We start from the raw sequence: 20352 nt of genomic DNA on the forward strand, positions 1-20352 counted from the left end.
TCTTATTGTACAGATCTTTTACTTGCTTGGTTAAAGTCACACCGAGGTACTCTATATTATTTGGGTCTATTATAAAGGGTGTCGTTTCCCTAATTTCTTTCTCGGCTTGTTTCTCTTTTGTGTAGAGGAAGGCTACTGATTTATTTGAGTTAATTTTATACCCAGCCACTTTGCTGAAGTTGTTTATGAGCTTTAGTAGTTCTCTGGTGGAACTTTTGGGATCACTTAAATAAACTATCATATCATCTGCAAATAGTGATATTTTGACTTCTTCTTTTCCGATCTGTATCCCCTTGACCTCCTTTTGTTGTCTGATTGCTCTGGCTAGCACTTCAAGAACTATATTGAATAAGTAGGGAGAGAGTGGGCAGCCTTGTCTAGTCCCTGATTTTAGTGGGATTGCTTCAAGTTTCTCTCCATTTAGTTTAATGTTAGCAACTGGTTTGCTGTATATGGTCTTTTACTATGTTTATGTATGGGCCTTGAATTCCTATTCTTTCCAGGACTTTTATCATGAAGGGGTGTTGAATTTTGTCAAATGCTTTCTCAGCATCTAATGAAATGATCCTGTGGTTTTGTTCTTTCAGTTTGTTTATATAATGGATCCCGTTGATGGTTTTCCGTATATTAAACCATCCCTGCATGCCTGGGATGAAGCCTACTTGATCATGGTGGATGATTGTTTTGATGTGCTCTTGGATTCGGTTTGCCAGAATATTATTGAGTATTTTTGCGTTGATATTCATAAGGGAAATTGGTCTGAAGTTCACTTTCTTTGTTGTGTCTTTGTGTGGTTTAGGTATAAGAGTAATTGTGGCTTCATAGAAGGAATTCGGTAGTGCTCCATCTGTTTCAATTTTGTGGAATAGTTTGTATAATATTTGTATGAGGTCTTCTATGAAGGTCTGATAGAATTCTGCACTAAACCCATCTGGACCTGGGCTCTTTTTGGTTGGGAGACCTTTAATGACTGCTTCTATTTCCTTAGGAGTTATGGGGTTGTTTAACTGGTTTATCTGTTCCTGATTTAACTTCGGTACCTGGTATCTGTCTAGGAAATCGTCCATTTCCTGTAGATTTTCAAGGTTTTTTGAATATAGGCTTTTATAGTAAGATCTGATCATTTTTTGAATTTCCTCTGAATCTGTAGTTATGTCTCCCTTTTCATTTCTGATTTTGTTAATTTGGACAGTTTCTCTGTGTCCTCTCGTTAGTCTGGCTAAGGGTTTATCTATCTTGTTGATTTTCTCAAAGAACCAACTTCTGGTTCTGTTGATTCTTTCTATGGTCCTTTTTGTTTCTACTTGGTTGATTTCAGCTCTGAGTTTGATTATTTCCTGCCTTCTACTCCTCCTGGGTGTATTTGCTTCTTTTTGTTCTAGAGCTTTTAGGTGTGCTGTCAAGCTGCTGACATATGCTCTTTCCTGTTTCTTTCTGCAGGCACTCAGCGCTATGAGTTTTCCTCTTAGCACAGCTTTCATTGTGTCCCATAAGTTTGGGTATGTTGTACCTTCATTTTCATTAAATTCTAAAAAGTTTTTAATTTCTTTCTTTATTCTTCCTTGACCAGGTTATCATTGAGTAGAGCATTGTTCAACTTCCACGTATACGTGGGCGTTCTTCCCTTATTGTTATTGAAGACCAGCTTTAGGCCGTGGTGGTCTGATAGCACGCATGGGATTATTTCTATCTTTCTGTACCTGTTGAGGCCCGTTTTTTGACCAATTATATGGTCAATTTTGGAGAAAGTACCATGAGGAGCTGAGAAGAAGGTATATCCTTTTGCTTTAGGATAGAATGTTCTATAAATATCTGTTAAGTCCATTTGGCTCATGACTTCTCTTAGTCTGTCTACGTCTCTGTTTAATTTCTGTTTCCATGATCTGTCCATTGATGAGAGTGGGGTGTTGAAATCTCCTACTATTATTGTGTGAGGTGCAATGTGTGTTTTGAGCTTTAGTAAGGTTTCTTTTAAGTATGTAGGTGCCCTTGTATTTGGGGCATAGATATTTAGGATTGAGAGTTCATCTTGGTGGATTTTTCCTTTGATGAATATGAAGTGTCCTTCCTTATCTTTTTTGATGACTTTTAGTTGGAAATTGATTTTATTTGATATTAGAATGGCTACTCCAGCTTGCTTCTTCTGACCATTTGCTTGGAAAGTTGTTTTCCAGCCTTTCACTCTGAGGTAGTGTCTGTCTTTGTCTCTGAGGTGTGTTTCCTGTAGGCAGCAGAATGCAGGGTCCTCGTTGCGTATCCAGTTTGTTAATCTATGTCTTTTTATTGGGGAGTTGAGGCCATTGATGTTGAGAGATATTAAGGAATAGTGATTATTGCTTCCTGTTATATTCATATTTGAATGTGAGATTATGTTTGTGTGCTTTTCTTCTCTTTGTTTTGTTGCCAAGACGATTAGTTTCTTGCTTCTTCTAGGTTATAGCTTGCCTCCTTATGTTGGGCTTTACCATTTATTATCCTTTGTAGTGCTGGATTTGTAGAAAGATATTGTGTAAATTTGGTTTTGTCATGGAATATCTTGGTTTCTCCATCTATGTTAATTGAGAGTTTTGCAGGATACAGTAACCTGGGCCTGGCATTTGTGTTCTCTTAGGGTCTATATGACATCTGTCCAGGATCTTCTGGCCTTCATAGTTTCTGGCGAAAAGTCTGGTGTGATTCTGATAGGTCTGCCTTTATATGTTACTTTTCCTTTTTCCCTTACTGCTTTTAATATTCTTTCTTAATTTTGTGCGTTTGGTGTTTTGACTATTATGTGACGGGAGGAGTTTCTTTTCTGGTCCAATCTATTTGGAGTTCTGTAGGCTTCTTGTATGCCTATGGGTATCTCTTTTTTTAGGTTAGGGAAGTTTTCTTCTGTGATTTTGTTGAAGATATTTACTCGTCCTTTGAGCTGGGAGTCTTCACTCTCTTCTATACCTATTATCCTTAGGTTTGATCTTCTCATTGAGTCCTGGATTTCCTGTATGTTTTGGACCAGTAACTTTTTCTGCTTTACATTATCTTTGACAGTTGAGTCAATGATTTCTATGGAATCTTCTGCTCCTGAGATTCTCTCTTCCATCTCTTGTATTCTGTTGGTGAAGCTTGTATCTACAGCTCCTTGTCTCTTCTTTTGGTTTTCTATATCCAGGGTTGTTTCCATGTGTTCTTTCTTGATTGCTTCTATTTCCATTTTTAATTCCTTCAACCATTTGATTGTGTTTTCCTGGAATTCTTTCAGGGATTTTTGTGACTCCTCTCTGTAGGCTTCTACTTGTTCTCTAAGGGAGTTCTTCACGTCTTTCTTGAAGTCCTCCAGCATCATGATCAAATATGATTTTGAAACTAGATCTGGCTTTTCTGGTGTGTTTGGATATTCCATGTTTGTTTTGGTGGGAGAATTGGCCTCCGATCATGCCATGTAGTCTTGGTTTCTGTTGCTTGGGTTACTGCGCTTGCCTCTCGCCATCAGATTGTCTCTAGTGTTCTTTTGTTCTGCTATTTCTGACAGTGGCTAGACTGTCCTATAAGCCTGTGTGTCAGGAGTTCTGTAGATCTCTTTTCCTGTTTTCTTTCAGCCAGTTATGGGGACAGAGTGTTCTGCTTTCGGGTGTTTAGTTTTTCCTCTGTACAGGTCTTCAGCTGTTCCTGTGGGCCTGTGTCTTGAGTTCACCAGGCAGGTCACTTGCAGCAGAAAAGTTGGTCTTACCTGTGGTCCCGAGGCTCATGTTTGCTCGTGGGGTGTTGCTTATGAGCTCTCCGCAGTGGCAGCAACCAGGAAGGTCTGTGCCACCCTTTCCGGGAGCTTCCGTGCACCAGGGTTCCAGATGGCGTTTGGTGTTTTCCTCTGGCGTCCGAGCTGTGTGCAGAGTGCAGTCTCTTCTGGTTTCCCAGGCGTGTCTCCACATTTTTTTAAAATTCATTCCTCTGGTGAAGGGCAACTGGGTTCTTTCCAGCTTCTGGCTATTATAAATAAGGCTGCTATGAGCATAGTGGAGCATTTGTCTTTGCTGTATGTTGGAGCATCTTTTGGGTATCTGCCCAGGAAAGGTATAGCTGGGTTCTTAGGTAGTAGAATGTCCAAATATTCTGAGGAACCTCCAGAATGATTTCCAGAGTGGATGTACCAGTTTGCAGTCCCACCAACAATGTAGGAGTGTTCCTTTTTCTCCACATCCTTGCCAGCATTTGCTGTCACCTGAGTTTTTAATCTTAGCCATTTTGCTGGTGTGATGTGGAATCTCAGGTTTGTTTTGATTTGCATTTCCTAAGGATGTTGACCATTTCTTTAGGTGCTTTATGTACGTTCCATATTTTTCAGCTTAGAATATTTTGTTTAGCCCCCTCCCATTTTTTAATAGGGTTATTTGGCTCTCTGGAGTCTAAATTCTTGAGTTCTTTGAATATTTTGAATATTAGCCCTCTATCAGATGTAGGATTGGTAAAGATCTTTTTCCAATCTCTAGGTTTCTGTTTTGTCCTACTGTCCTACTGTTCTTTGCTTTGCAGAAGCTTTGCAGTTTTATGAGGTTCCATTTATTGATTCTTAGATTATCTTAGAGCATAAGCCATTGGTGTTTTGTTCAGGAAATTTTTCCCAGTGCCCATGTGTTCTAGACTCTTCCTCACTTTTTTCTATTAGTTTGAGTATATCTGGTTTGATGTGAAGATCCTTGATCCACTTAGACCTCCAGCTGAACCAGCACCATTTGTTGAAAATGCTTTCTTTTTTCCACTGGATGGTTTTAGCTCCTTTGTCAAAGATCAAGTGACTGTAGGTGTGTGAGTTCATTTCTGGGTCTTCAATTCTATTCCATTGATCTACCTGGCTGTCTCTGTACTAATACCACACAGTTTTTAATCACTATTGCTCTGTAATACAGCTTGAGTTCAGGGATGGTGATTTCCCCAGAAGTTCTTTTATTGTTGTGTATAGTTTTCCCTATCCTGGGTTTTTTGTTATTACAAATGAATTTTAACATTGTTCTTTCTAACTCTATGAGGAATTGAGATGGAAGTTTGATCATGATTGCATTGAATCTGTAGATTGCTTTTTGCAAAATGGCCATATTTATTATATTAATACTGCCAATCCATGAGCATGGGAGGCCTTTCCATCTTCTGAGATCTTCAATTTCTTTCTTCGGAAACTTGAAGTTCTTGTCATCCAGATCTTTCATTTGCTTGGTTAGAGTCACACTGACAGATTTTATGTTTTTGTGACTATTGTGTATGGTGCCATTTCCCTAATTTCTTTCTCAGCCTTTTTATCCTTTGATTAGAGGAAGGGTACTAATTGGTTTGAATTAATTTTATACCTAGTCACTTTGAAGAAGTTGCTTATCAGATTTAAAAGTTCTCTGGTGGAACTTTTGGGATCACTTTAATATACTGTTATATTATCTGCAAATAGTGATATTTTGACTTCTTCCTCTTCAGTATTTATTCGTTTGACATACTTTTGTGGTCTAATTGCTCTGCCTAGGACTTTGAGGAAACTATTGAACAAGTAGGGAGAGAGTGGGCAGCCTTGTCTAGTCCCTGATTTTAGTTGGATTGATTCGAGTTTCTCTCTATTTCTTTTGACATTCATGTTGAATTATGTTAAATGCTTTCTCAGCATCTAATTGGATAGTGATGTGGTTTTTTCTTTGAGGTTGTTTATATAGTGGATTATGTTGATTGATTTCCATATATTGAACCATCCCTGCATCCCTGGGCCTGGCATGAAGCCTACTTGATCATGAGGGATGATCGTTTTGATGTATTCTTGAATTTGGTTTGGGAGAATATTATTGAGTATTTTTGTGTCAATATTAATAAAGGAAATTGGTCTGAAGTTCTTTCTTTGTTCAGTCTTTGTGTGATTTACGTATAAGCATCATTTGTGGCTTCATCGAAGGAATTGGGTAGCGCTCCTTCTGTTTCTATTTTGTGGAATAGTTTGGATAGTATTGGTATGAGGTTTTCTATGAAGGTCTGATAGTATTCTTCACTAAACCCTTCCTGTTCTGGGCTTCTTTCAGTTGGGAGACTTTTAATAATGCTTCTAGTTCTTTAGGAGTTATGATACTGTTTAGATGGTTTATCTGATCCTGCTTTAACTTTGGTACCTTGTATCCCTCTAGAAAATTGTTTATTTCATTGTTATATTCACTTTGCTTGAATATAGGCTTTTGTAGTAGGATCTAATGATTTTTTGAATTTCCTCAAATTCTGTAGTTATGTCTCCCTTTTCATTTCTGATTTTGTTAATTTGGATACAATCGTTGTGCCCTCTAGTTAGTCTGGCCAAGGGTTCATCTATCTTGTTGATTTTCTCAAAGAATCAGCTCCTGGTGTTGTTGATTCTTTGTATAGTTCTTTTTGTTTCTACTTGGTTGATTTTAGCCCTGAGTTTGATTATTTTCTGCCATCTACTCCTCTTGGGTGTATTTGCTTCTTCTTGTTCTAGAGCTTTTAGGTATTGTGTAGAGCTGCTAATGTATGTTTTCTCCTGTTTGTTTTTGGAGGCACTCAGAGCTATGACTTTTCCTCTTAGCACTGTTTTCATTGTGCCCCATAAGTTTGGCCATGTTTGCCTTCATTTTCATTAAAATCCTGAAAGGTCTTTCATTTCTTTCTTTATTTCTTCCTTGTCCAAATTATCATTGAGTAGTGTGTTGTTCAACTTCCATGTGTATGTGGGCTTTCTGTTGTTTTTGTTGTTATTGAAGACCAGCCTTATTCCATGATGATCTGATAGGATGCATGGGCTTGTTTCAATCTTCTTGTATCTTTTGAGGCCTTTTTGTGACTAATTATATGGTCACTTTTGGAGAAGGTACCATGAGGTACTGAGAAGAAAGTATATTCTTTTGTTTTAGATTAATTATTCTATAAAAATCTATTAAATCCATTTGGTTCCACTATAAAAATCTATTAAATCTACTTTTAGAGCTGGATTTGTAGAAAGATATTGTGTAACTTTGGTTGTGTCATGAAATATCTTGTTTTCTCCATCTATATTAATTGCAAGTTTTTCTTGATTTAATAGCCTCAGCTGGCATTTGTGTTTTTTTAGGTTGTATATGACATCTATTTAGGATCTTCTGGCTTTCATAGTCTCTGGTGAGAAGTCTGGTGTAATTCTGATAGGTCTGCCTTTATATGTTACTTGACCTTTTCCCCTTACTTCCTTTAATATACTTTCTTTGTTTTCCATATTTGGTGTTTTGACTATTATGTGATGGGAGGAATTTCTTTTCTAATCCAATCTATTTGGAGGTCTGTAGGCCTCTTGTATGTTTATGGGCACCTCTTTCTTTAGGTTAGTGAAGTTTTGTTCTATAATTTTGTTGAAGATATTTACTGGCCCTTTAAGGTGGAAGTCTTTGCTCTCTTCTTTATCTATTATCCTTAGGTTTAATCTTCTTATTGTGTCCTGGATTTCCTGGATGTTTTGGGTTAGGAAGTTTTTGTGTTTTACATTATCTTTGACAGTTGTGTCAATGGTTTCTATGATATCTTCTGCCCCTGAGATTCTCTCTTCTATCTCTTATAGTCTGTTGGTGATGTTTGTGTCTATGGCTCCTGATCTCTTTCCTAGGTTTTCTCTCTCCAGGTTTGTCACAGTTTGTGATTTCTTTTTTTTGTTAGTATTTCCATTTTTAAATCCTGGATGGTTTTGTTCTATTTCTTCACCTGTTAGATTTTCTTTTCCTGTAATTCCTTTAAGCATTTTTGTGGATCTTGCAACAGAGAGCTGCTCCTTCAGGGGAGTTGCTTGGAGTAAATGAGCTTGTCTTCCCTCTGGTCTCAGGTGTGTCAGGTCTCCTGGCGACTGGTTTTCAGCCCCGGTTGCAGGCAGAAACAGAAAGAGTCCTGCCACTGACTGCTGTAAGGTTCCTGTGCCCAGAGGGCCCAGAGGACACTAGGCAGGTTTTTCTTGGGCCAGAAATATGAGCAGAAGTAGTTGTCTCCTCTGAGCTCTCAGGTGTGTTCACACCCCTGAGAGTATAGCTCTTTCTCCCTTGGGAATTGCATACAGAGAGCTGTGGGACTGGTTCAGCTCTGGGTATAGGCAGAACCGGAAGGTTCCTGCCCCTGACTGTTCTTAGGTTCCTGTATCCAGAGGGCACTAGGCAGGTTCCTCTTGGGTCAGGAATGTGAGCAGAAGTGGATGTCTCCCCTGAGCTCTCAGGATTGTCTGCACTTCTGAGAGTCCAGGTCTCTCCCACAAAGGGCTTTGGGTTGTCACTTTAATTTCTTAAAAATCACTGTTCTAGCCAGGTGGTGTTGATGCACACATTTAATACCAGCACTTGGGAGGCATAGGCTGTTGATCTCCTTTGGACTACAGAGTGAGTTACAGGACAACCAGGGGTACACAGACAAATCTATCTCAAAAAACCAATAGTAATAGTAATGATGATGATGATGGTGATGATGATGATAAAAAAAATCACTGTCTAAGGTCACTGTGTTGTTTTTTTTACAAAGTCTATTTTCTTTCAGTTTTTCTTCCTGTCTCAATCCTTACTTTTTGCTATCCTGTCAAACTCTTCAGTGTGCATGTTGATTTTACCTCACCTCTTATTCATTGCGCCCTTGTACTTGTACCTATTCTGCCAATGCTACTATGGTCTTCCTTGCTGGAGTAATTAAGCTGTCCTTAAAGTATGTATGACATCCAGTAAAGTGAGAGTAGTCCCTCCAGACACTGTCCCTCAAGCCTGCAACCACGAAAAACAAGGTGTTGGAGATCATTTGTCTTTAGCCTTCTAAACAAGGTTTTTATTTTTGCTTTCTTATTTTGTTCTATTTTATTTAAACAGAGAGCGGACACTCTTTGAAGTATCTCATGACCACTACAGATGAATCCAATCTACCAACCTTCCAACAGTCCATAGAATATTAGAAGATGTTTACATTTTGAAGGAAGGAAGCAAACCTAAACTATGGTTTGAATGACTAAGAAATGACATTTGATGAGCTTAATAGAGAAGTGTATCTTTGTGGTCACAATGTAGGTTTGATGTAGTTCAGTTGGGGCATATGCTTGATTTTCAGGGATTCTAAAGTTAATATTCATGTACTCTACTTTCTATTTTTATTAAGTCATAAAATAATAATGATACGACTCTTGCTTTCAGAACCTATTTTATTAAAGATCACTATAGATCACAGGGCAGTGGTAGCTATTAGGATAACCCTACACACTCAGGTCAGATTGCTTAGAGTCAAAAAGGGTACCAACCTACATAAATCTATTTTATTTCCACTGTCACAGCCAAGACTTCTGGCAAATAGGGAAATATGCAGGGAAGGGAGACTTTCTGGAGTTTTACAAATACTCCATGGTGAGGATGGGGTTTTTCTCCCTGAAAAACAGATAAATTGCCATGTATGTATGATGGTAATATAGCATAGACTTTATTGCTTACATTCAAAATAAACCAAACTGACCGACACAAGTAACATTAAAATGTTTAAGACATGTGAGTCACTTAAAGGTGTTCAATATTTTTATTTGGATGTCTAAATTTTTAAAATTTAGACACCACAAAGGCAGCATCCCTTTTTCTTCTTCATTTGCTATTAACAGATATCATTATAATATAAAGTCCAACTGCGAAATTGTTTTCATTTTTTCACCAATAGAGGGAACCAAAATTTGATGAAGTAAACTTTGTAGAAGTTTCCTGACCACTGATCAGATATAGTTCAGACATAGTGGTTATAAAAAAGAAAAACATTGCTTAGTGAAACCTTCCCCATGAATCTGTTTAGAATGGCAATGACTTATTTCACAACTAATTACTCATTAAGAAGCTTTGGGAACCATAGAGTATATGAAACAGATCATTTCAGATAGAGGCATGAACTCAACTGCGTGCTCTGTATTGCTTTGATTTTTCCATGTTGAAGAATGAAGACAATAAGTCGATCAGATGCTGAACTCAGTTAAATTTTTGGAATCCTATGAAGATATCTAAGTAATAGAAGCATTAAGGAACAAATAAAATGTTTGAATAAAATCACAAAGGTTCTGAGAGACACAAGATGGGAGTAGGATCAATTTACTCATCATATACTTGTATTTATCCTTCAGTATTTTAGCACTTACATAGGTCTATGCAATTATTACTGTATTTAGTGTTTAGTATACTTAATTCTATTAGCTTAAAACAATGTAACATGGAAAGGCCAAGTTACATGTACAACCTCTGAATTGAACACATTTTCTATTAGTTGTGTTAACTATTAAATGTGATATATCTGTAGTAGCTTTCATTTTGCATTTTGACATGTTTGCATTGTTTGTACTGAGTTTTATGTACATGAAGTTCTGATTTTTAGCTGCTTAGCAGGAATTCATTGTTATGTAACCCTTGTTCTTATAAAACACCATATTGTACATTTGTCTTGTGTGCTTGTCTTCATTCCATGTGTTCCATAGGCTATATCTTTACATGAAGTTATGTATAGAGAATAACAGTTTCAAGTTTGTTGATGTCTCTTTCGCTCTCGTTACCTTCAGCCAGTGGGTACCCTCAGTTGTTATTTTCAGACAGCCTCCAGCAGATTCTTACTGTGACCTGAGACAGATATGTTAAGTCAGTCACAGTTGCTTTACCTTTACAAGTTATGAGCTACAAAGTAGATGTTGCTACCATCTTTGAAAGACTTGTTTTGCTCATTCTCCTGTATTACATGTTCTTGTTTTCATTTGAGTTTTTTGGCTTGGTTTGGTTTGTTTGATTGATTTTTGTTTTTGCTCTTTTTTTTATCCATTAAGATTAACTTTTCATTTTGTGCTAATATAATTTACTATAGAATGGGATGATTTTTCAGAAGAGAGTATTTTCCAGCCACAGTAACCAGTGTCTCCCAAGAACTAAGCATTGGCAGGCATGGCTCACTTAATATATCCCATGACCATGATCAAGCATCAAATTAATTTTTACCCATGAAGAGAGGACCATGTGTTTGTGTTCATTGCATTTGAAGAACTGAAGCCTGAGAGTTTTTCTTGTTGGATTTTGAAAAACTGAGGCTGTCTCTCCGGTCGCCAACTGTGTCATTTGTGGCTGACTGATGTACCTTGCTTTGAACCTTACACACGTGCCTTTCTGCAAATGTGACTGAATGAAGATTTGACATACTGAGCGTTCAATGTATCTTTTCTTTTAGCCTGAAACATTTGAGCATCTTTTTACCAAGCATGCAGAATCAGTGATATTTGGTCCTCTTCTTCTGGAGCCTGAACCAGTTTCAGAAGAAATCAGTGTCGATACAGCTTGGAAAAATAAAGATGAGATGGTACCAGCAGCTATGGTCTCACTTCTTTTGACCACTCCAGATTCCACAAGGGGTTCTATTTGTATCAGTGACCAGTGTAACAGTGCTAACTTCTCTGGGGCTCAGAGCACCCAGGGAACCTGTGAGGATGAGTGTCAGAGTCAACCCTCAGTTAAATATGCAACGCTGGTCAGCAACGTGAAAACAGTGGAAACTGATGAAGAGCAAGGGGCTATACATAGTTCTGTCAGCCAGTGCATCGCCAGGAAACATTCACCACTGAGACAGTCTTTTTCTAGCAACTCCTGGGAGATAGAGGCCCAGGCATTTTTCCTTTTATCAGATCATCCACCCAATGTGATTTCACCACAATTTTCATTCTCAGGGTTGGATGAGCTTTTGGAACTGGAGGGAAATTTTCCTGAAGAAAATCACGGGGAAAAATCTGTGTATTATCTAGGAGTCTCCTCAGGAAACAAAAGAGAGAATGATATGCTTTTGACTGATGAGGCAGGGGTATTGTGCCCATTCCCAGCTCACTGTCTGTTCAGTGACATCAGAATCCTCCAGGAGAGTTGTTCACACTTTGTAGAAAATAATTTGAATTTAGGGACCTCTGGTAAGAACTTTGTACCTTACATGCCCCAGTTTCAATCCTGTTCCACTCACAGTCATAAGATAATAGAAAATAAGATGTGTGACTTAACTGTGTAATCTTGTCCAAAAACTTCCAGGTTCCATTCCAGTAGAGTGTGTCATGTATAATATGTTCTTTTATTGTTGTGGATGTGGGAGAAAACTACCAGAGTCTAGTTTGAAAATTATTGTTTCTGAATTAAGTGTGCCTATCTTCTTTCAGTAATTTGGACAAAGCATTTGAGGAATTCTTCATGAATCTAGTGATGTAGATCCACTCCTATTGAACACACTCCCAAGATATTTTTGCAGAGAGGGTCTTCTGATTCTAGCTAAAAATAATTTCAGGAACTATAGTCTATCTAAACATCTGACCTCTGAGGAAAGAACAAATTTCAACATTATATTGGCAGCTGAAAAAAAGGCTTCAAATTAACATCTCTGAGACATAGTTGTTTCAGGGGTGTATTTGTTTTACCTTGAATTGTCTTGTGTTGTGCAAATTCACTTGTGCAGTGCACAGCTAAACTGAATAGGTATCCTTGTATGTTTTGGAAATATGTGACATGTTTGTAGTTTGTGCCTTCTGACCATGCTATTTGAAATATCACTTTATTATTGGCTTTTTTATTTACATTTCAAATGTTATCCCCTTTATCACTCCATTAAATGTTGAATTTAAGGGGAGAATTGAACTTAGGTCAAGAAGTACTCTTTTGAAGAGGAATAGGTTAACTAATCCTTTTACAGTTTTATCACCAGCACTTTGCAGTATGAACAGCTCCAAGACTTGTCAGGCTTTACCTCTCTATTACACTGAAGTGATGACTTCCGGACAGATTGACACATGTTACTCCTTACTATTCAAGAATCATCATCACTCCCAATCTACAGTGGGATTCACAACCACTGTACTTCACAACTTGTGTACATTAACTTGATTACAGCAATAATTGCACAAGGTACATGCTATATATTCTCACTGTATTATTGATATTATGAATGAGGCGATTACATCATTTGCCCAAAAGTTCCAGATTTAGTGGTTGATGGAAGCAGAATTCAGATTTAACTCACATCTTTTTAATGGTTCTATCAAATTTTAATCTAAATATTACATCGCCATCCTTAAAAACAAACCAACTGATGCTATCAAAGAAGACCTAATACAAGGAAGCACAGTGATACATGAATGATTGGGACCTGGTGTTGGACTTCAAAATGAGTTTGGGGATGTATTATTCATTTCAGTGTTTGATATGGCAAGCTGATTCAATGACAGCCTGAAAAATAAGAAATTCAAAACTCCCTTATACTCAGAAGTTCAATGGCTAGAAGAATTCCAATAATATCAGAATCATCAATGTGAGTACATCAGTGCTGAAACCTATGCTTATGTATTGCCAAGCATCATCAGCATTCTTACTAACCTGACACTGGCTTGCTGATTTTACCATTAACCTAAGTAAATCCTGCCATTGGCTCTCTAGTCCAATTTTAGCTTTATGGATGAAGTGTTCTATGTGATGAGAGAGATCCCTGACACTAGTCAGATTTGTTTTCAGACTTCATGTTCATTTGATGTTCAGAAGTCAGCAAAGCTCTCATATGTCCTGAGTCAGTAAGATGTCTCACGGTCCCCACACAAGCTGACACCTGCTTTGTCATGAGAAGGCAGTGGGCTGAAGACCACTAGTTGGTGTTCTACTTTAAGATATGTTTTTGTTTCTGTTGGTATTCACTAACAAATTATTACATGTTGAAGTTGACCTATCACATTTAATATTTGCTTATTGGGTAGAGTATCAATTGAAGTCTGTAAATCTCTCAGTATAGGAGAGATGGAAAATTTGAAATTGCCCCAGTCCGTGTGTAATTGGGGATTAACCTTTAGCATGTCCACTGTATAAGCATTGGCTTGGGCTTTGGGGCCCAGAACAATGGGCAAGACAAACCAATGGCTATTTTAGTCAGTTCATGGGTACATCTAGTATGGGAGCTACAGTGAATTCACAGGACAAGAGTTATTGTTATGCTGCAGGTTTGAGCTAGAGTAATCTAGAGACAGCATATTGGTCTGAGCTCAATGATACTGTGCACATGTTTGGTTCTATTTAAAAAAAAACAAATCAAAAAAAAAAAAAAACAAAACCAAAAGTTACATCACAAACAGACATCTTTCACCAAGTTCAGAACAGGGACTGAATTATAGAATTTGGCCAATGAATACCCACAGGATAAGACTGTATTTCTTGCCAGTGAGCTTTATATCTGATTTTCCATTTGGAAACTATATTTCAGTATTACTACACTTTAGTTACTGTGTCCTTTTGAAAACTGTTTTTCACTAAATCAAGTTTTTTTTTCTTTCTTTTTTCTATTTTTCGGAGCTGGGGACCGAACCCAGGGCCTTGCGTTTGCTAGGCAAGGGCTCTACCACTGAGCTAAATCCCCAACCCCCTAAATCAAGTTTTTAAAAATGTATGGGGTGTGTATGATGTTTGATATTCCAGAATAATCTTACATTTCTTCCCAAGGGTTCTATAAAGTTTCCAGAGATCTAGGAGTTCAACATAAATTTTAGAGTTTTGTTTTATTAAAGCTTTTGAATTTTATTTTTGTGTTATCAGTGTTTGGGTGTGGGTTCAAGCCTCACACACGTCTGGAAAGAATTCTAACACATTGAGATACAACTTCCAACCTTGGCCTCTTAGAGATTTTCAATGAATATGGAATTTTGCATATGTCTGTCTTCTAAAGGCCTTAAGTTGAAAAGCAACAAGTGTCTTTAAATTAAAATTTTACAGAAAGAGAACCCATAATTTGAGTTATTGCTTCACCTTATAACAACCAGACAATAAATTGTGTGTTAGGAGTGGCAAGATTTTGTTTATAGATTAAATGTACACTCCCAAGAGCAAAGACGCACAGCAAGTCACTCTGCATCTCTCGGGGAGCCATGCTCCTATTGCAGCCTTATGTTCCATTTCCAGATGTTCTGCATTTGACAAGAGATTTCCCTTTCTCCCTAAAATGAGTGCCAGACACTATATAGATTGAGTCAAGTTCCCAAGCCAGTGGAAGAGCCTGGGCTTAGTGTCAGAATTTCCACTCAGTCTTGCGACTCTTTTTATCCTTTTCCTGTAAAACTAATCTTTTTCTTTCTAACATCAAAAATATGTTCACATTCCTTCAGTAATGAGGATATTAGATACCCAGAGCGGCAGGAAAACACATTTTTGACTGGGAGAATTGTGAGGTGTACACCCGGAAGTATTGGTAGTCTACTGATGAGTCAAGACCTCCTATAGCTACAATTCTATGTCACCACCAGCGAGTGTTAACAAACCTCTAATTCCCAGTGACTTTCAGAAGAAATGTAATCTTTCTTCATCTTCCAGGACTCATCTTGACAATTATTTTAGTGAGCACTCAGAAGTAATTCCTGAATAAAGCTATTCTCAAAGTTGAAAGCACAAAATTAAAATGGCCTACTGTACTGTGATTAAGCTGAGACCGCATGTGGGATAGCTCCCAATTGTAGCTAGAAAGCATGTGGAGAGCCATCAGTAAGTTTACTCTCTAGAGCCTCTAGTTTGGAAGAGTAAAGTGCTTCTGCAGTTGTCAATGTGGAGGGAGCAACTTAACATACAACTGTTTTACCACTGATACAATGTGACCTGCCTTTGTATGAGCAGCCTGAAGTGAATTCCATGGACGGGCATTTATAAGGAATGAATTATTTTTATACAAAATTCATCAATATTTATTTTGGAAAGCTGCTTTTGAAAATGTCTATTTTTCAAAATTTGCTGAGCTTAAGATGCATGACATTAAATTTAATGTTATAAAAATCACTGTGTGTTTGTTGTAAATAAAACACTTTAATGAAACAACATGGACCTGATGATAAACTTGGAAGATGTTTAATTTAGTACTGAGATTCCTATGTTGTAAATACTTTACTTTTGAAACATGTATATAAGTACAGGGCAAGGAAATCTTTCTGTTTAATGATGATTTGTATCATAATAAATAAATAAAAGAGGTGTTTTTCCCTAGGGAAAACCTTATGATTGTCCAGTGCTGAACAGTATTTTCAAACTGTGAATATATATTTTAGATTTATTTATTTTAATGTAGGTGTATATTTCACTGGTGTGCACTTATATGTATCACATAGTGGGTCAGAAGCAAGCATAGAATCAGATGGATGTGGAGTTACAGAGAGATAGATGAATGAAAATTTTCAGGTTCATAGCAGACAAGAACCCTAAGTCCTTTAAAAGTATAGCAAAAACTCTAATCTGCTGGGTCATCGCTCTTGACCCTAAGATGCCCTGTTTGAAGTAGGGTACACACCTGAGGGAGAGGTACTCAGTAGTCTGGAAATAGAGGATGCATTTATTCTATAGGCTGGAATCATCTGGACAACACAACCTAAACACAGTGTGTGTGTGTGTGTGTGTGTGTGTGTGTGTGTGTGTGTGTGTGTGTGTGTGTGTGTTCATTCTCTGAGGTGCTGAGGCAGAGCTAAAAGGCTGAGGAAACAGTCTTGAACTGAAGCTGAACCCAGAAAGAATGAACCAAAAGATGTAGGAGGATGAATCTACTCCACAGGAAAACTAAGACAACTAACTGTCTTAAAAACAGTCTTAAAAACAGTGTCTGGACATGAAGAATAGAAATCCCAGATGTGCCTGAGGCATGGGAAACCTGCTTACATTGTCTCTACATTTCTGTGAATGAATTGAGCAGTAGAGGGTTCAGCCTCTCAGGGATGGATACACAATATATTCTACTTGTGTTGAATGAGTTGTTTTGTGGGGCCACAATTTCATGGATAAAACTATGCAACACTTTGGAAGAGCAAGATGCCCCATGGTCACAGCAAGTCATATGATAGCCCACCTTTGAGCACTTATTGAGCTGTAAGTGCTAGCAGCTACCTCCCACCACAATTTCTATATGTTTTCACCTTCAGGGTCTTTTGTAGGAATGTTACTCTGCTCATAATCACATCCCATCCAAAGGAAGGTTCTGTATAGAGGGTTTATTTCAAGTGCCTTTCACAATTTGTTTGAAAATTCTGTGCACATAACCCACCAAGGAGTCAAACATTGAGAAATCAAGATTAGAAGGCAATGTCATAATTAACTTTAATGCATTTTGCTACGAACATGGCTTAGATGACAATTTTCTTGTACATACATTGTGAGGTTGTAAACAAAGAGTGAGGTCAATGATTCAGTAGCACACAAGAGGAGAACATTCAGTTAATAGTTTGGCCATATATTTAAAACATGGAGAAGCCACTGGTGACACTGTCCTGAAGGAGGCACATTTACAAATGCAATATTGTCTTTCTGATTCCATAAGACACCCAATGTTAATTATCCTTCATGTCAAATCACCCCTGTGGTCTCAATCCTCTAAATACCATTTTGATTCCAATGCATCTGAAGCCTTGAATTCTGGTATTCTGCGATGAATGTACTTGCTCAGATTTCATTTCCCGGCTTCCAGAATCAATCTTCCATTTTCTGTCAATATTGCCAAAGACTGGTCTTCATGTCATAGCCACAGTGCATCCAACACGGAGGGAAGGGGCCAGCAACAAATATGGTTCACTTGGGCTGCCTTTTGACCTTGAGTATATATCCACAAACTCAGGACACAGTTGGGAAAATCTCTCTACCACGACATAACCCAAGTGATCAGAGCACTCTAGACAGGCAGGCTACAGCTCTAAGGTCAACTTTCTGAGATTGGCTATACATGGCAGAAGGTCCTTAATTGCAAGCCTGGAGAAGTCATTGTCATAGAAATTGATGCTGGACAGCTGGGAGCACTGGCTCAAGGCAGGCAAGAGGACTCTGGGCTCTGAATCCTTCATCCTGCAGTGCTCTAACTGCAGTGTTTGCAGCGTTTCAGATACATTCTCTAGGAGAATTTGGAGACTCTTGAAACTTGACTTGGAAAACACAACATCATTGAAGTGCAGGTGTTTCAGTTGAAAGAGACTCTCACATTCTGACATGTGTTTCAAATCTGACTTTGAGAGATGGCAGAAAGTAATAGACAAGGACTCCAAGGGGCTCTTCAGGCATCTATAGAAAAAAAACCAAGAAATTTTTTTGGGTCAGGGTGCTGGAGGACATTAGTAAGATTGACACTGACCCAGAGAAGCCAGACATGTAGAGTCAATCTATGCTTATGGTGAAGGTCCACCCTGAGGATACAGCATGTTTGTGTCTGCTCATAGTATTGTCTACTGATGCTTATTACTATCTGGTAAGATGGACTCAGCACAGAGATCTGAAACTTACCATCGACACTCTGTCGGAGAACTAGAGCTTGCCCATCATGTCAGGAGAACATAACTAGAAAGGATTATCACAGAAAGTTTCGGCAACATCTTAGCTAACGTCCTGCAGAGTTTATCCATGTCTCACTTATCTCCACGATCTGTATTCCCGATTTAATTTTGCACTCTTGACATTGATGACCCCCAGCCCAGTGTCTATCTACTTAGTCCCTACTTGTGTTTTCCTTTTAGAGAGGTTGATTGACTCCAAAAGAGGAAAACCTGGTACCTGTTCACATGTATCTTTGTAGAGAGCAGGTGTGGAGCCTTCCCATCTTAGGGCCCTCTTCTCTGTTTTTTTCCCTTCTATTAGCATTGCATGCATCCCAAGGAGGACCCATCTGAAGACACAATGGACATGCTTGCAAGACAGCTCACTCAATATTCCCTACCTCAGCTCAGACTGTACAAATCAAGTGGGAATTTATCCAAGTGAGCTCGGTTAGGACACAAACAATCCACAGTTTTATCCTGTAATGAGTCCATCCTTGTAACATCCCCTGTGACTGGCACACCTCAGGTGTCCCCTAATGCTCCATGTGAAGGGAAAGCTATGCTACCAGAGCATAAACAGCTCAGCATCCTTGCTTACCTGAAGAGCTCTTTCATGTTGTCATTGGCAAAGTGGGCACCATTCATGGAGAGATGCTGGAGATGTCTAAGTTGGGAGAACTGAGAAAAGAATTTGCCAGCACACTTCTTTACATCTGTCACTGTGTCCACAACATTATGTTTGAAGTCTATTTGATTTAGATCAAATTTGAGAAGATTTCTCATCTGGCCAGGGAAATGTGCAAAGAAATCCAGGAAGGACCAGACCTCCTGTGTGTGTATTTCCAATTCCTCAATATAGTTTTGCTGGACAATGTTCAAGACCTCCTTGATAATCTCCTGTGGTAAGGCAAAAATCGACATCTTCACACAGCATAGCTGCAAAACGTCTATTCTTTTCTGGGCCCACTGCAGCAAGCATTTCTGGTGTTTGTTCAGATAGAAGCAGAGGCTCAGATTAGTGACCACCTGCAAATGCTGCCTTGGTACACAAGTAGGAAGGCTCTTAGGAACTTGCTTCATGCTCCAAGAGTCTGCTGAGCAGTCTCCATATTCTCTTCCAGTGCATACATCCCAGAAATCCTGGTGCTCATCTCACAAGTCCAACACTTGAAGCTTCCCCCTGATGTGAGGGAAAAAGATAGTGTTTTATAATATAAAACTGCTTAGATCCCCCTTGTCTAAGGTCAGCTCCACCATAGCTCCTCTCCCCATGTAGGCAAGGCCACTGCATGAGCTGCATCTGGAGCTATGCCCTGCTTCCTCCATTCAGTCCCTTCCCTCTTGACCAGTCTCTTCCATATCTCGTCTCTGTAGGCTCCTCCTACTATGGCTACTTGTACTCTGAGCTGTCCTCCACCTATGACTGTCATTTACATCAGCTTCCATTCACCACAGACCCCCAAGAAGATGACATCATTAGCCTCTGTTCTGCTTGGACTCAGTTTTCATACCCTTGTGTGCATATGTTTCTTACAAGTAACCCAGGGATTCCTCCTTAGGACTCCTTGGGCCTGGCTTACCTGGAATGATCCTTCTGTGTCAGCAGTATGTTTATGCAATGCAGCACAGTTTTCGTCATCTCCACAATGGCCGTTTTCAACAGTGGCCCCACAGTGAGGTAGGGAAGGGGCCAGGCCACCACGATTGCCTGCAAGAGCTTTGTGTTTTTGTGGTTGAAGGCCTCTATGAAGAGTGGTGTGAAGACCATAGTGGGCAGGTCTTCCAGATCAGAGATGTCTATGGCATCCTTCTTCAGCAGTGCCTTCACTTCCAGCTTCACGAGTGTGGGAGCATTGTAGCTGCTCATCCTGATAGATATTTATTCAGACAGAACCTGGTGAAGCATTTAGGAGACATAATTTCAGGCTAAGTTTTGGAAATTCCAATTTCTCACACATTCCCAGAACCAGAAGGCCAGCCCATTCTCTGGCAATAATGGAGAGCTCAGTCTAACAAATCATCCAATGTTGTGGTCTCCAAGCCAAACATTCATCACCAATTCTCTTGTAAGC

At 38.8% G+C, this 20352-nt stretch overlaps 1 protein-coding gene and 1 pseudogene across 7 annotated transcripts in view; one reads left to right on the forward strand and one right to left on the reverse strand.

Annotated features, from left to right (window-relative positions):
* Positions 1 to 15987, forward strand: part of Lepr (leptin receptor) — a 179865-nt gene extending 163878 nt beyond the window's left edge. For 2 of the 7 annotated variants that reach the window (NM_012596.3, NM_001429454.1), the window contains 1 exon segment: positions 11176 to 15987. In NM_012596.3, coding sequence (NP_036728.2) covers positions 11176 to 11997 — 822 coding nt within the window. In that variant the 3' untranslated portion in view covers positions 11998 to 15987. 7 annotated transcript variants of the gene reach the window in all.
* Positions 15988 to 17546: 1559 nt separating this feature from the next.
* Oog3-ps1 (oogenesin 3, pseudogene 1) lies at positions 17547 to 20147 on the reverse strand (annotated as a pseudogene).
* Between the last annotated feature and the right edge of the window lie 205 nt (positions 20148 to 20352).

This window comes from Rattus norvegicus, chromosome 5 (assembly GCF_021556685.1).
Source record: "Rattus norvegicus strain SHRSP/BbbUtx chromosome 5, alternate assembly SHRSP_T2T, whole genome shotgun sequence".
Lineage (NCBI taxonomy): Eukaryota > Metazoa > Chordata > Mammalia > Rodentia > Muridae > Rattus > Rattus norvegicus.